Source organism: Mustelus asterias, chromosome 4, assembly GCF_964213995.1.
Source record: "Mustelus asterias chromosome 4, sMusAst1.hap1.1, whole genome shotgun sequence".
NCBI lineage: Eukaryota > Metazoa > Chordata > Chondrichthyes > Carcharhiniformes > Triakidae > Mustelus > Mustelus asterias.
Window position 1 is genome coordinate 27,961,042 of NC_135804.1, and position 16,587 is coordinate 27,977,628.

Below are 16,587 nucleotides of genomic sequence, written 5' to 3' on the forward strand. Positions count from 1 at the left end.
TCTCTCTACTATTCTATAATTCACTTGCATCTGTTTAGAGAAATCTATTCTGCTGCATATTAAACCTTTGTCAGCAGAATGCAGAATTGGTTTGAGACAAAGAGCTCTCACAGTAGATTGGATTTGATATTTGATTTATTATTGTCACAGGGGTATTAGCATACAGTGAAAAGTATTGTTTCTTGCATTTGGAATATTGTGTGCAGTTCTGGTCACCTCACTATAAGAAGGATGTGGAAGCGCTGGAAAGAGTGCAGAGGAGATTTACCAGGATGCTGCCTGGTTTGGAGGGTAGGTCTTATGAGGAAAGGTTGAGGGAGCTAGGGCTGTTCTCTCTGGAGCGGAGGAGGCTGAGGGGAGACTTAATAGAGGTTTATAAAATGATGAAGGGGATAGATAGGGTGAACGTTCAAAGACTATTTCCTCGGGTGGATGGAGCTATTACAAGGGGGCATAACTATAGGGTTCGTGGTGGGAGATACAGGAAGGATATCAGAGGTAGGTTCTTTACGCAGAGAGTGGTTGGGGTGTGGAATGGACTGCCTGCAGTGATAGTGGAGTCAGACACTTTAGGAACATTTAAGCAGTTATTGGATAGGCACATGGAGCACACCAGGATGATAGGGAGTGGGATAGCTTGATCTTGGTTTCAGATAAAGCTCGGCACAACATCGTGGGCCGAAGGGCCTGTTCTGTGCTGTACTGTTCTATGTTCTATGTTCTATTGCTCACTATACAAGCAAAGCAACTTAATATAAGATCAACTTAATATAAGGTAGCTCCATTCAAAAGTCTGATGGCAGCAGGGAAGATGCTTTTCTTGAGTTGGTTGGTACGTGACCTCAGACTTTTGTATCTTTTTTCCGACGGAAGAAGGTGGAAGAGAGAATGTCTGGGGTGCGTGGGGTCTTTAATTATGTTGGCTGCTTTTCCGAGGCAGCGGGAAGTGCAGACAGTGTCAATGGATGGGAGGCTGGTTTGCATGATGGACTGAGTTTAGTTCACAACCCTTTATAGTTTCTTGTGGCCTTGGGCAGAGCAGGAACCATACCAAGCTGTCATACAACCAGAAAGAATGCTTTTATGGTGCATCTATAGAAGTTGGTGAAGAGTTGCATGAACCACTGTGAGGAGACCTTTTCCTTCTGCTGAGAAATGGATTTAGTCTGCAGTTTTCTACAAGCCTGATATTGGAAATAAATAGAACATTAAATATAATGAGAACTGGCAAAGACGACTGAAATAAAAAAACAGCGAGCGAAGAGTACACGCTGAAGGGAATTGCATTTGCTGTTTCAGCTGAGGCTTTTCATCAGGACTCTCCAGGAAAATTAGTGGGGTTTCCCCTTTTTATTTCATATTACCACAAATATTATTTCCTTTCCTATCTCAAAATTTCCAACTTATCTTTGTTTATGGTGCAGCTCCAATGCTTTCAGTTGTTAAACACACTGAAAAGCCTCATTAAAAATGGCATCTCCACTATTCAAAGTGTAATTGTCAAGATCATGTCATGGAATCATTGAATACAGTGCAGAAGGAGGCCATTCGGCCCACTGAGCCTGCACCGACAACAATCCCACCCAGGCCCTGTCCCCATATCCCACATATTTACCCTGGTAATCCCCCTGACACTAGGGAGCAATTTAGCGTGACCAATCCACCTAACCCACACATCTTTGGACTGTGGGAGGAAACCAGAGCATCCAGAAGAAACCAACGCAGACATGAGGAGAATGTGCAAACTCTGCACAGTCACCCAAGGCCGGAATTGAACCTGGGTCCTTGGCTCTGTGAGGGAGCAGTGCGAACCACTGTGTCACTATGCCGCCCACAAGGTATTGCTGTAAGAGTGGTTTCTGCTAGTTGTTTCTGCTATTGGAATGGAACCATAAATGATTAACCCATGTCTGACCGTTTGCTTGGGAAGTTCTCTTGTCTGAGGCAAGAAGAAAATAAGAAGTTATAAATAAAAAAACAGGAAATGTTGGAAAGACTCAGCAAATCTGGCTCTGTCTGTGGAGATAAACAGAGTTAATGATTCGAGTCCATATGACTCATGACTTAGTATAGGCTTGTCCAATCTTTTCATATGGTGGAGTGGGGAGGGGAGAGGGGTGAAGTGGGGAGGGGAAAGGGGTGAAGTGGGGAGGGGAGAGGGGTGAAGTGGGGAGGGGAGGGGATGGGGGGGCATATTCCAATTTTTCTCTCACTTGAGGGCCAGGGAGCAAATTTCCAGAAGATAAGTGTTGCGCAACATTAAACATGAATTTCAGTGTAATGTTGTGTTATGAAGAAAAGGAACAACTTTCTGAGCAAAAATAAAGCAATATCAAAGCATTAAATTAATAATTTAAAACTTTGAGTAATTAATAAAGATCACCATTAGTCTGAAAGGGTCAAATTGTGTTTTTAGCTTCATGACCAGTCTCAGGGTACTTACTCACTCACCCTCATCCACTGCAGGAATAGGTGTAAGTGTGCTGATGTGTGGCTGTGAGTGTGAACCCTAGACAGGGAGTGAGCCCCACACTCCCTGTCTAGGATTCGCACTCACCCCCATTGCCACACACACACACACAAACATAGAAACATACATAGAAAGTAGAAGCCGGCCATTCAGCCCCTCGAGCTTGCTCCACCGTTCATTTTGATCATGGCTGATCATCAAATTCAATATCCTCATTCCCCCTTCCCCCCATATTCCTTGATCTCTTTTGCCCCTAGAGCTACATCTAATTCATTCTTGAAATTCAGACAACATTTTGTCTCAACTACATCCTGTGGTAGTGAATTCCACACACTCACCACCCTCTGGGTGAAGAAATTTCTCCTCACCTCAATCCTAAAAGATTTACCCCATATCCTTAAACTATGACCCCTAGTCCTGGACTCCCCCACCATTGGGAACATTCTTTCTGAACCCTGTCTAATCCTGTTAGAATTTTATAAGTTTCTATGGGATCCCTTCTCACTCATCTAAACTCCAATTAATATAATCCTAACCGACTTAGTCTCTCCTCATATGACAGACCTGCCATCCCAGAAATCAGCCTGGTAAACCTTCACTGTAATCCCTCTATGGTCAGAACATCTTTCCTCAGATAAGGACACCAAAACCGGACACAATACTCCAGGTTCGGCCTCACCAATGGCCCATACAATTGCAGTAAAACTTCCCTATCCCTATATTCAAATCCTCTCACTATGAAGGCCAACATACCATTTGCCTTCTTTACTGCCTACTGTACCCGTGTGCTTGCTTTCACTGACTGATGCATGGGGATACCAAGGTCTTGCTGAGTATCCACCTCTCTCCTCCCAGAGGAAATCCATGCAGACACGGGGAGAATGAGCAAACTCCACACAGGCGGTGACCTGAGGCCGGAATTGTTAGCACTGCTGCCTCACGGTGCCAGGGACCCGGGTACAATTCCGGCAACTGTATGGAGTTTGCATGTTTTCCCCGAATCTCTGTGGGTTTCCTCCGGGTGCTGCGGTTTCGTCCCACACTTCAAAGATGCGTGGGTTCGGTTGATTGGCCATGCTAAATTGCCCCTTAGTGTCAGGGGAGTTAGCCGGGTAAATACCTAGAGCTACGGGAATAGGATTGGGGGGGATTGTTGTCAGTGCAGCTTGATGAGCCAAATGGCCTTGTTCTGCACTGTAGGGATTCTATGATTCTATGAATTGGGTCCCTGGCACTGTGAGGCAGCAATGCTAACCACTGTGCCACCCAAAATATCTGCCAGTGTCTTTGTAAACACTACTGGAAAGTATGTACGTGTGTGAATAGTAGACAAGATCTGGCTGACTGCCTCACCATCAAATAACCTACTTAATGCTTACATTTTTCATTTTGAAGTCTTCCTACAGGTTTGGCTGATGTGTCCTTCTATCCAGATTTAGTAGCTGAACTACTGAGGAGAAAGTGGACTGATTTGGAGGTGAAAGCAGCTCTTGGAGACAACTTTATACGAGTTTTTAAGCAAGTGGAACAGGTGAGGGTTACCTAACATATCAAACAGTGGGCTATGACTGGATGAAATTACAGATTCCATGTGATTGTGAATTAAAGGGCCCCGAAGGTGACGATTGTAAATGTGCTGGTGTGGGTGCTGGCACAGTGGTTAACACTGCTGTCTCACAGCGCCAGGGACCTGGATTCAATTCTGACCTTGGGTGACTCTGTGTGGAGTTTGCACACTCTCCCCATGTCTGCATGGGTTTCCTCCCACAGTCCAAAGATGTATAGATTAGGTGGATTGGCTATGATAAATTGCCCCTTAGTGTCCCAAGATGTGTAGATTCGACCATGGTAAATGTATGGGGTTATGAGGATAAGGCGGGGAGGGGGCCTGGGTATGATACTCTGTGAGAGAGTTGGGGCAGACTCGATGGGCTGAATGGCTTCTTCTGCACTGTAGGGATTCTATGAAATTGGGATAATATGAACTGAGATGAATGACCTCCAATAACCACAACCATCTTCCTTTATGTTAGGTTTGATTCATACCAGCAGAGAGTTTTCCCCCTGATTTCCATTGACTTTTGCCAGCACTCCCTGGTGTCACACTTAGTCAAATGCTGTCTTGATATTAGTGGCACTCACTCTGACCTCAGCTTAGAAATTTAGCTATTCTGCCCATGTTTTCACCAAAGCTGCAGTGAGGTCAGGCAGTGAGCACGGTATTGCTGAGTATCTACTGCCTGATAGCACTTTCAACTGCACCTTCCATCACCTTGTTGATGATTGAGAGTAGATTGATCGGGCAGTGATTGGTCAGATTGCATCTGTCATGCTTTTTGTGGTCAGGACCTACCTGAGCAATTGTCTACATTGTCAGGTGGATGTCAGTGCTGTGGTTATACAGGAACAGTTAGCTAGGAGCATGGCTAACCCTGGGGCACAAGTCTTCAATACTGTAGCTGGAATGGTGTCAGGATCCACACCTTTTGCTGTATCCAGTGTCTTCAGCCATTGCTTGATATCCTGTAGAGTGAATCAAATCATCTGGGGACTGGCATCTATGATGCTGACAAACTTAGGATGGATCATCCACTTGGCACTTCTGGCTGCAGATGGTTGCAAATGACATTCTTTTGCACTGATATTCTGTGCTCTGCCACCATTGAGAACGGGGATGTTTTGATGCCCCCTCTTCCTCCAGTTGATTGTTCAATTGTCCACCAGATTCACAACTGAATGCTTTCAGACTATAGAACCTATGAAACCTATGGTGGCACAGTGGTTAGCACTGCTGCCTTACAGTGCCAGGGACCTGGGTTCGATTCCCAGCTTGGGTCACTGTCTGTGTGGAGTTTGCACATTCTCTCAGTGTCTGTGTGCGTTTCCTCCGGGTGCTCTGATTTCCTCCTAAGATGTGCTGGTTAGATGGATTGGTCATTCTAAATTTCCCCTTAGTGTCAGGGGGACTAGCTAGGGTAAATGATGGGAATAGGGCCTGAGGGGGATTGTTGTCAGTGCAGACTTGATGGGCCAAATGGCCTCCTTCTGCACTGTCGGGACTTATGATTCTAAACTAAAATGAACAATTTAAAAAATTTGAAATAGAACATTTAAAATTAAACTTTTTACTTCTACTTACTGCAGCTTCCTTTTATTCCTATTCTTGCTTCCCTGTTCTATAGAAATATTGACTTTAGTTTTATTTTATCTGTTGACTGTTTAATTTTTGATCAATTTTCTTTAGCAAATTTGATATTCTCAATAGATCCCATCATCCATTTTAGAAGCTGGCTGCTCAACGGTATCATTGTTTTCTGATTGCATAGGACCAGTTCCAAATGCTAATTTTTCAGTTGGTAAATACCCCAAAGCATAACCCCTGAGTTTGAACAGAGCACGATAACTCAATTGCAACAATCGAGTCTTATGTTAACATGTAAATGTCTACTATATATCACTCATCTGTTTTTATATTTGATGGTCGTGCATATAATCTGTAGAACTGTCCATTCCATTAAAGAGAGGAATGTCAGCATAAATTAAGCAATAACATGTGTTCAGCCTGTGAATTTTATTATCATAGGGTGGCACAGTTGTTAGCACTGCTGCCTCACAGCGCCAGGGACCCTGGTTCGATTCCTGGCTTGGGTCACTGTCTGTGCGGAGTCTGCACGTTCTCCCCGTGTCTGCGTGGGTTTCCTCCAGGTGCTCTGGTTTCCTCCCACAGTCTGAAAGACGTGCTGGTTAGATGCATTGGCCATGCTAAATTCTCCCTCAGTGTAACCCGAACAGGCGCCAGAATGCGGCGACTAGGGGATTTTCACAGTAACTTCATTGCAATGTTAATGTAAGCTGACTTGTGACACTAATATGGAATTCATTATTTCAATAAAGTTTTCCATTCATATTTTGGCTGGCAATTATATTTTAAGCAAGTTCTAAATGGTAACGGACTGGATGAACAAACATATATGTATTTCTGCTTTGTTTTCTAGTTTAAATCCAACTCTTCTGGAGATGATGAGCCTATTCCTTATGAACAGGTTAAGAATCAATGCAGAACCGGCTATGGCTATGAGAAGCAAATCAATAATGGAAGTCCACCGGTGCTATTGCCTGCAGTTGTCACATTAGTTTACCTAGCACACTACTTATTAGTATAAGGGTTAAATAAGGTGATAGAAGTTCAGTAGTAGTGCCTAAGCAACTATCCAGAAAATACAATTTGAATATAAATAAATATTTAGAGGCAGAATTTCCATGGAGTTTCTTCCAAACACCCAGTACAGTGAGCAAAAACAGGAATAAATAGCAGTTTGTGTCACTTCTGTAGAGTTCCCTATGTAAAGTCTATCCCTTAGGTATGTTCCAGCATCTGGTTGCTTCCAATGGCTGGTTTATTTAACAGTCTAAACTATGTAAAAGCTGAAAACATCTTTTTCTCGGTTAGTCATACCTCCGTTATTTTGGACATTGTAAAAGAGAGTGAAAAGTATAACTTCTGTTGTTCAACTCGCCCTTCTCCCTCCATTGCAGACGCAAAACACAGGAAACAGACAATCTGGGTCTTTCTACCCTTGCAAGAATTTCCTGCAGATTACAGTTGCACTAAAGCAGGGCAAGAACAATTCCTATACACCACCCCACCCCCCCCCCCCGTCTCTCACTCAAGACATACAATTAAAATGTTGTAGCAATACCTAGAATTCCAACATTGAGACCCAAGTGGAATTTCCAATTAAAATTCGAGGCACCAAGTTGGGGTCCTATCTGAAAGAAAATTCAATCATGATATTCTCCCCTTTTAATTTAACAGACAGATATTCTATAAAATCATAGTGCAGTGTTGTACATCGCACAGTACAGGGGCAGCATGCTGGCACAGTGGCTAGCACTGCTGCCTCACAGCGCCAGGGACCCAGGTTCGATTCCCGGCTTAAGTCACTGCTTGTGTGGAGTTTGCACCTTCTCCCCATGTCTGCACGGGTTTCCTCCAGGTACTCTGGTTTCCAAAGACGTGCTGGTTAGGTACATTGGCCATGCCAAATTGACCCTCAGTGTACCTGAAAAGGCGCTGGAGTATGGCAACTAGGGGATTTTTACAGTAACCTCATTGCAGTGTGAATGAAAGCCTACTTGTGACTAGTAAATAAACTTTAGTTTAGAGGAATACCATGGTCTACTATATTTGGAGCTGTGGACATTCCTGTCTGTTGGTTCGGAATTGTGTTGTTTAGTAGGCAGGGTTGCTTTGTGACTCATCGAATTATGTAAAAATTATTCCCCTTTTCTTCAACTATCTAGACCAGTGCTTTCCAAACCTTTTCCTGTCGTGATCCAATTTTAACACTTCAACCCCAAAATGAAAATTGGGGTCAGGGCACACTTGGGCAACTGGAGACAGGGGGAAGAGTATTGTTGAACCTGGGTGCAGGGGAGAGTTGATGAGCACTGGAGGGGGATTTGTTCAGGGCAGGGGGGAGAAGAGTTGTTAAGCTGGGGGAGGGTTGTTGACTGGGAGGAAGGAGGGAGTTCAAACTTGAGGGGTACAGGCGTACAAAGAAATGTTGGATACCTACTATTTTGCAGCCTTTGTTGCTGTTAGTCTGCATTAGGCCTCACCAACACAAAAAAAACTTCATATGCATTTTAAGGGACCTCAAAGCCAATCCCAGGACTGTCACATGTCACTCTCCACTCCCCAACAACTATTGCTGCCTTGGTGGCCTCAATCCCAATTGCCCATCCCGCGATCTCACTGGGGGTCACGAGCTCCAGTTTGGGAAGCCCCTGGCCTACATGATCTACTCTTGAACACTGACATGGTCTCTGGTTTAATCACTAAGTGTAGTCTATTCCTCTGTATAAAAACACTTCCCTGGTTCTCTGCCTTGGGATCTATTTTAATCCAATGTTGTGGTAGTTAATACAAACAAAGAATGCAACAAAATACACTAAGACATTATTGATCTTGCAGTATGGCTGTGTAAAAAGCAAATTAATTTCAATATAGACCGGTGTGAGTTGGTGCATTATAGCAGGAAGAATAAAGATGCCACAGTACCGTTTGGAGAGTCTAAAAGGATTACAACAGCAAGGGAATCTAAGGGCACAGATACACAAATCACTAAAATTAGCAACAATGATGAACATGACCATTTAAAAAAAACAAACATTGGGACTCCTTTCTCGAGGGAATGAAAAACCGAAAAATCATACCCAGGGACGGATTGTTTAACTACTGTCATGAGGTGCTTGCAAAACAGTTTGGAGCCCCCATGAGGCTAAAGATTGCATTACAATATTTGTACTTTGTGTATATATATATTTTATATATATATAGCCTCAGAAAGAGTGACAAATTATAAACAACAATCTTTAGGAAGAAGCCAATGGGGCAAAAAGCCACAACAATCCCCACAAAGAAAATCACGCTTTTATCTTTTGATAGATCGCAAAGTTACCTCCGGCCCACTGATATTAATTCAAAGCTCCTTCATATATGAAAACAAATCTAATTCGCTGCCAGTGTAAACAAACTGAGTCGAATGTAATTCTAATTAAACAGTACGCCGTACACTGCAGGAACATTTGAAAATGCCTTAAAACATCAAACAATAACCAGAACTGTACAGTTCACATGACTAAAATATTCCCACTGTATAAGCTGCACCAAGCAAAATTCAATCCTTTCAGAGAAAAGTCCGAGATTGTAGTTTTTTTTGTCTAAAAAATTGGCAACTCTATTTACTGATGAGTCCCACAGAAGATCTGCCTTAACTCTCAGCATTTCCGCAGCAAATCCATATAATCTGGCATCAGGATCTTACCTCCTTTGATTTGATTTGATTTATTATTGTCACCTGTATTAGTACACAGTGAAAAGTATTGTTTCTTGCGTGCCATACAGACAAAGCATACCGTTCATAGAGAAGAAGAGGAGAGAGTGCAGAATGTAGTGTTACAGTCAAAGCTAGGGTGTAGAGAAAGATCAACTTAATACGAGGTAGGTCCATTCAAAAGTCTGATGGCAGCAGGGAAGAAGCTGTTCTTGAATCAGTTGGTACGTGACCTCAGACTTTTGTATCTTTCATTTGCCTGCTGGAGCCATCACTTTCACTCTCAATCCCAGGAGCAGTAACATCTGTCCACTTAGCACCAACAATAGGTACCAGTCAGCAAATGGGGATTCAAGACTTTATTAACTAGATTAACAATTGATGCAAAACTGATGTCTGCGAGCATTTGCAATAGAGAATTTGCCCCCCCCCCCCCCCGAGAGCAAAGTCCCATCAGTTTGCCAACTGCTGAGTTAGGTTAAAATTGGCCCCATTGTGTTTGGTGATTACAGTATTAGCTCCGTTATATTTAGACGCATTATAGAAAGGGCACCAATCATCTAAGAGCATCTCCACCAATAGCAAATGTTAATTAAGAGGTAGAGGTAAGAGGTAGAAATAAGTGCTTATAAGGTCTGATTAAGTACTGCACTCCCTGAGATGGGAGGTGAGATTAAAGCCAATTGATTCAAAAATAGCTGTCAGCGCAGAAGATTGGAAAATGTTGTATTAATTCCCATTTTAAAGATGAAATTCCGTTTATTTTTATTATAAACTCCTTTTGTGCATTTATAATGGTAAATACAATAAAGCCCATTTAGCTACCAGATTTAAATAAGGGAAGTGGTGGTGTAATAGCATTGTCACTGGACTAGTAATCTAGAGCAGTGCCGGATTCGAAGCACGGCTGAAGGGAAAGACTGAAAAAGTTAAATAAATTGGTTTGGTTAAAATAACACAAACTGTGAACTGCAGGTGCAAAGTCTCAGAGACTGTAAAAACAATGTGGAATTGCTCTAATAGTTGTTCTAGTACCACATTGTATGGAGATAACAAAAGGGGTGGTAATATTTACCATTCCACATAGAGTTTGTTTATCTATTGAACATCCATACTGTGAGGGGATTCATTTACACACCTGAGACATCGGACAAGGGAGGATAATTGCTGTTGTAATCCTTTTAAACTCTCCAAACGGTACTGTGCTTAAGTCAAATTGTAACTGGTAGTAAATGAGATTAGATAGAATGTACGTGCCCTTACACTGATTACATTTTATAATTAAGGAGATGGGCATATGCTGTAATTGTTTGTACACATCATGTAAACCAGATCAATAACAGTGATTGGACACAGATAATCGGTAACAAATGTACACCTTTGATTGGTATATGCTAATTTCTTGTAAGGGAACCTGAAAGTATATCTGTGCAACTCTGTGTTCCGGGTTCTGTGGTGCGCCACCAGCTGGCGTACTGGAGCCCTTGCTGTAGCTTGTAATAAAAGCCGAGTTTTTCAACTCCAAAAGTTTTGTCTGACCTCTGGCGGGGAACGCAGAACGCAACAGCTTTCCAGCCTACTTCTCTCCACGACAGTTTGGTGATGAGCACGCGATCCGCTCCAGCTGCCAGCAATGACAGGATCGCAGTTTGGTGACTATTATCGTTGATTATATTCATGACTAGGTGCTGACGCATGACACTGAGAAACTCTCTGCTGGTCATCCAGACTCGAAACGTCGGCTCTATTCTCTCTCCGCAGGCTCGCTGAGATTTTCGAGCATTTTCTGTTTTTGTTTCAGATTCCAGCGAGCATCCGCAGTGTTTTGCTTTAATTATATCAGATTTATGAACCTTGTTAGAGGCACTTAAAATTATCCAGGCACAAACGAGTTCATGTCTACACCGATAGCCGATATGCTTTTGGGGATATTACACTGATCATGCGGGAGCCTGGAGTGGGTGAGGCTATGTCACCTCTAGTGGGCAGCCAATGGAGAGGCCAAGTGGTATTATCACTAGACAATTAATCCAGAAACTCAGCTAATGTTCTGGGGGTGGGGGTTCAAATCCCGCCACGGCAGATGGTGGAATTTGTATTCAATAAAAACTATCTGGAATTAGGAATCTACTGATGACCATGAAACCATTGTTGATTGTTGGACAAACCCTTCTGGTTCACTCATGTCCTTTAGGGAAGGAAATCTGCCGTCCTTACCCAGTCTGGCCTACATGTGACTCCAGAGCCCTTCAATGTGGTTGACTCTCAAATGCCCTCCAAAGGCAACTAGGAATGGGCAATAAATGCTGGCCCGCCAGCGACACTCATGTCCCATGAATGAATAAAGAAAGTCCAGCATGAAGAACTAATTCAGGAGTCCAAGGAAATTGCAGTAAGATCAGAGTCCAGTGGAAAGTTGAAGACCCCAGACAAATAGGCAATGACCAGACAAAGCAGCCAAAGAGGCGGTAGGGCAGGAAGATGATAACCTGGCTATCTCCAGTGTGAGCGAGGGGACTGAAGTGAATATACTAGGCCTACATGCTAGTTCAAAGGAAGAATGGAAAGTGTGGGGAGCATCCCCAGATAGTGCTTGAAGGAAGGAAAGGTAATTGCCCAGAAATGTATTGGCAAACTGTTAATAGGGATTTATCCCAGGATACAAGGTTGCTGGACAGAATAATATGTTGGACCTTCTGAACTGGTGTTGGTGAGGGGGACATTACACTGATCATGTGGGAGCCTGGAGTAGGCGAGGCTATGGTCGTCTTTGTGGGCAGCAGGGGACACCGCACAGTTCTGTCAGCAGCATATTTATTACCTGTGCCCAATATAAAGTAAAAATAAAGCCCCAACCCAGAGACCCTGGGAACACATAAAAATCGATTTTACAGGTTTGTTACCCCCAAAGGGAAAGAGGTATTGTCCAGTAATAAGAATTAATTCACTAGATGGGTGGAAAACAATCCCCACCATGAACTGTTCTGCCCTGACTGTGGTTAAAATCCTAGCGGAAAAAAACTATACCAAGTTGGGGTGTTGCAACTCAAATGGATTCAGACCAGGGTGCACATTTCACTGGGAAAATCATTAAGGAAGCAAGCAAGCAAATGAGAATTAAACAGAAAGTTCACATACCATATCAGAGTTCTGGGATGGTTGAGCGCATGAACAGAATATTTAAAACAGCCTTAGCCAAGGCAATTCAGGAAACTGGGGAAGGCTGGGTGACGGTCTTACCTGGCTTCCTGATGCACCAACAAGCCACTTTGACCGGAGTACCAGATTCACAACTTTTGAGTCAATGCCTTGCCAAACCATGTAACTACCCAAGGGGGTCAGTTCAGTGGGAAATGGTATGGGACCCCTCAGAGGCAGGATCCGAGGAATTAAGCCAACAGTTGCACATGATGAGGAAAGAAGTCAGGGAGTGCCAGGTAGTGCAGGACCTAGAGCAAAAGTAGCAGGTCAGGGAGTGCCAGGTAGTGCAGGACCTAGAGCAAGAATAGCAGGTCAGGGACTGCCAGGTAGTGCAGGACCTAGAGCAAGAATAGCAGGTCATGGATTGCCAGGTAGTGCAGGACCTAGAGCAAAAGCAGCAGGTCATGGATTGCCAGGTAGTGCAGGACCTAGAGTAACTGCAGTTTGAAAAATTAAAGGTATCACAAGTGGGCGAGAAAGTACGAGTGAAAGTGGGACCAGAGCCTAGCAGTCTCCAACCATGATGGCACAGACTGTACAAGGTGATCGCCACAGGTGATACATGCATGCTGATCGATATAAAGATGGAAAGTAAGTGGAAGCATTATTGTCAACTAAAGATGTATGAGGACCCTAAAAAAATTAACAACCACCCAACTGGCGGGGATTGATGTTGATATTTTTAAAGGTTCTTATTTATCCTGGTGGCACTTGTGAAATCATGGAGGCACCAACGGTATATTTGAAGGCCAGCATTTGCCTGCACACGGGACAATGCGTACAACTACCTACAGGAGGATCGGAGGAGTGGATAAAGAAACCCGACATCGGGGGAGTGGATAAAGAAACCCAATATCTTGATATCAGATTGAGTAACCTCTACTAGTCATCGGCCGCAAGTAGTGGGAGGAACTAATGCGGAACGCACCGCTTCCATGCCTTTGGAAAGACCAGGCATACCCGATTCGAATCACTGATTAGGTTGTGGGTGGGCTGAAAAAGGATGGGATGGGAGTATCGGTTGGGAACCCAGTACTACATTCTCACCCATAGGATGGCAATTTGAAAGGGAGTTAAAAAAGGCAGACTGTTTGTAAAACCCCCTGAGCTGGATTAAAAATAGAGTAAGACTCAAGTGTAATTTGAGTATTAAAGGGATATATGATTGGAAAACAGGACTGGGTTGTGGATCTAATCATGTCACGCCACTAAATCTGGCAAGTAGACAAAGAACAAGAACAAAGAACAATACAGCACAGGAACAGGCCCTTCGGCCCTCCAAGCCCGCGCCGCTCCCCGGTCCAGGATTGAATCCTGAATCCAGGATCCCCGCCCAATTTTCCAGCCTATCTACATACCAATATCCTATCCACCGAGCTGTCCCTCACAGCTACGATGCTTTGTTCATCACAACCTATTAACTCACCCCCACCCCCCCATTCCAGACCATGTGATCTCCAGGGAGAGGCGAAAACCCAGAGTGAAAACCCCGGGCCAATATGGGGAAAAAAAAATCTGGGAAATTCCTCTCCGACCCCCTGAGGCGATCGAAACGAGTCCAGGAGATCACACTGGCCCTGATTGGAAAATGCTTCCCAACCCTAGTCATTTCCACTTCCACGAACACCATATGAATTCCCTGCCCCCGAGACAGGTTCCCAACTATCCGCAGTCTCACTCTGTACTGGCACCAGCAAGATGATCATAGAATGAAGCCTTGAAACGAGAAACAAGGAACAATTAGCCCGCGCCGCTCCCTGGTCCAAACTAGACCACTCTTTTGTATCCCTCCATTCCCACTCCGTTCATATAGCTGTCTAGATAAGTCTTAAACGTTCCCAGTGTGTCCGCCTCCACCACCTTGCCCGGCAACACATTCCAGGCCCCCACGACCCTCTGTGTAAAATATGTCCTTCTGATATCTGTGTTAAACCTCCCCCCCTTCACCTTGAACCTATGACCCCTCGTGAATGTCACCACCGACCCGGGGAAAAGCTTCCCACCGTTCACCCTATCTATGCCTTTCATAATTTTATACACCTCTATTAAGTCTCCCCTCATCCTCCGTCTTTCCAAGGAGAACAACCCCAGTTTCCCCAATCTCGCCTCATAACCAAGCCCCTCCATACCAGGCAACATCCTGGTAAACCTCCTCTGTACTCTCTCCAAAGCCTCCACGTCCTTCTGGTAGTGTGGCGACCAGAACTGGACGCAGTATTCCAAATGCGGCCGAACCAACGTTCTATACATCTGCAACATCAGACCCCAACTCTTATACTCTATGCCCCGTCCTATAAAGGCAAGCATGCCATATGCCTTCTTCACCACCTTCTCCACCTGTGACGTCACCTTCAAAGATCTGTGGACTTGCACACCCAGGTCCCTCTGCGTCTCTACACCCTTTATGGTTCTTCCATTTATCGTGTAGCTCCTCCCTACATTATTCCCACCAAAATGCATCACTTCGCATTTATCAGGATTGAACTCCATCTGCCATTTCCTTGCCCAAATTTCCAGCCTATCTATATCCTTCTGTAGCCTCTGACAATGTTCCTCACTATCTGCAAGTCCTGCCAGTTTTGTGTCGTCCGCAAACTTACTGATCACCCCAGTTACTCCTTCTTCCAGATCATTTATATAAATCACAAACAGCAGAGGTCCCAATACAGAGCCCTGCGGTACACCACTAGTCACAGGCCTCCAGCCGGAAAAAGACCCTTCCACTACCACCCTCTGTCTTCTATGACCAAGCCAGTTCTCCACCCATCTAGCCACCTCCCCCTTTATCCCATGGGATCCAACCTTTTTCACCAACCTACCATGAGGGACTTTGTCAAACGCTTTACTAAAGTCCATATAGACAACATCCACGGCCCTTCCTTCGTCAACCATTTTGGTCACTTCTTCAAAAAACACCACCAGGTTAGTGAGGCATGACCTCCCTCTCACAAAACCATGCTGACTATCGTTAATGAGTTTATTCCTTTCTAAATGCGCATACATCCTATCTCTAAGAATCTTCTCCAACAACTTCCCCACCACGGACGTCAAGCTCACCGGCCTATAATTACCCGGGTTATCCTTCCTACCCTTCTTAAATAACGGGACCACATTGGCTATCCTCCAATCCTCTGGGACCTCACCTGTGTCCAGTGACGAGACAAAGATTTGCGTCAGAGGCCCAACGATTTCACCTCTCGTCTCCCTGAGCAGCCTTGGATAGATTCCATCAGGCCCTGGGGATTTGTCAGTCTTTATATTCTCTAACAAACCTAACACTTCCTCCTTTGTAATGGAGATTTTCTCCAACGGTTCAACACTCCCCTCAGAGACACTCCCAGTCAACACATCCCTCTCCTTTGTGAATACCGACGCAAAGTATTCATTTAGGATCTCCCCTACTTCTTTGGGCTCCAAGCATAAGTCCCCACTTTTGTCCCTGAGAGGTCCGATTTTTTCCCTAACAACCCTTTTGTTCCTAACGTATGAATAAAATGCCTTGGGATTTTCCTTAATCCTGTCTGCCAAGAACATTTCGTGACCCCTTTTTGCTCTTCTAATTCCCCGTTTGAGTACTTTCCTACTTTCATTGTACTCCTCCAGAGCTCCCTCCGTTTTTAGCTGCCTGGACCTAACATACGCCTCTCTTTTCTTTTTGACCAGTCCCTCAATTTCCCTGGTTATCCATGGTTCTCTAATCCTACCCTTCCTATCCTTCTTTTTTACAGGCACATGCTTGTCCTGTAGCCCTAACAACCGTTCCTTAAAAGACTGCCACATACCAGATGTGGATTTACCCTCAAACAGCCTCTCCCAATCAAGAGCTGCCAATTTCTGCCTGATCCCAATAAAGTTAGCCTTCCCCCAATCCAACACCTTACCCTTGGGACACCACTCATCCTTTTCCATCACTATCCTAAAGCTAACAGAATTGTGGTCACTATTTGCCACATGTTCCCCAACCAAAACTTTGAAGACCTGACCGGGCTCATTCCCCAGTACCAGGTCCAGTATAGCCCCCTCTCTAGTCGGGCTGTCCACATATTGTTCCAACGAACCCTCCTGTACACATTTTAC

The 16,587-nt window shown here is 44.3% G+C and overlaps 1 protein-coding gene across 1 annotated transcript in view; it reads left to right on the plus strand.

The window, feature by feature from the left end:
- dpep1 (dipeptidase 1) overlaps positions 1-6,683 on the plus strand; it is a 37,355-nt gene extending 30,672 nt beyond the window's left edge. The window contains exons 9-10 of the mRNA XM_078210238.1: positions 3,866-4,001; positions 6,466-6,683. Of these exons, the coding sequence (XP_078066364.1) occupies positions 3,866-4,001; positions 6,466-6,633 (304 nt within the window). The 3' untranslated portion in view covers positions 6,634-6,683. The remainder of the gene's footprint in view (positions 1-3,865; positions 4,002-6,465) is intronic.
- The last annotated feature ends 9,904 nt before the right edge of the window (positions 6,684-16,587 follow it).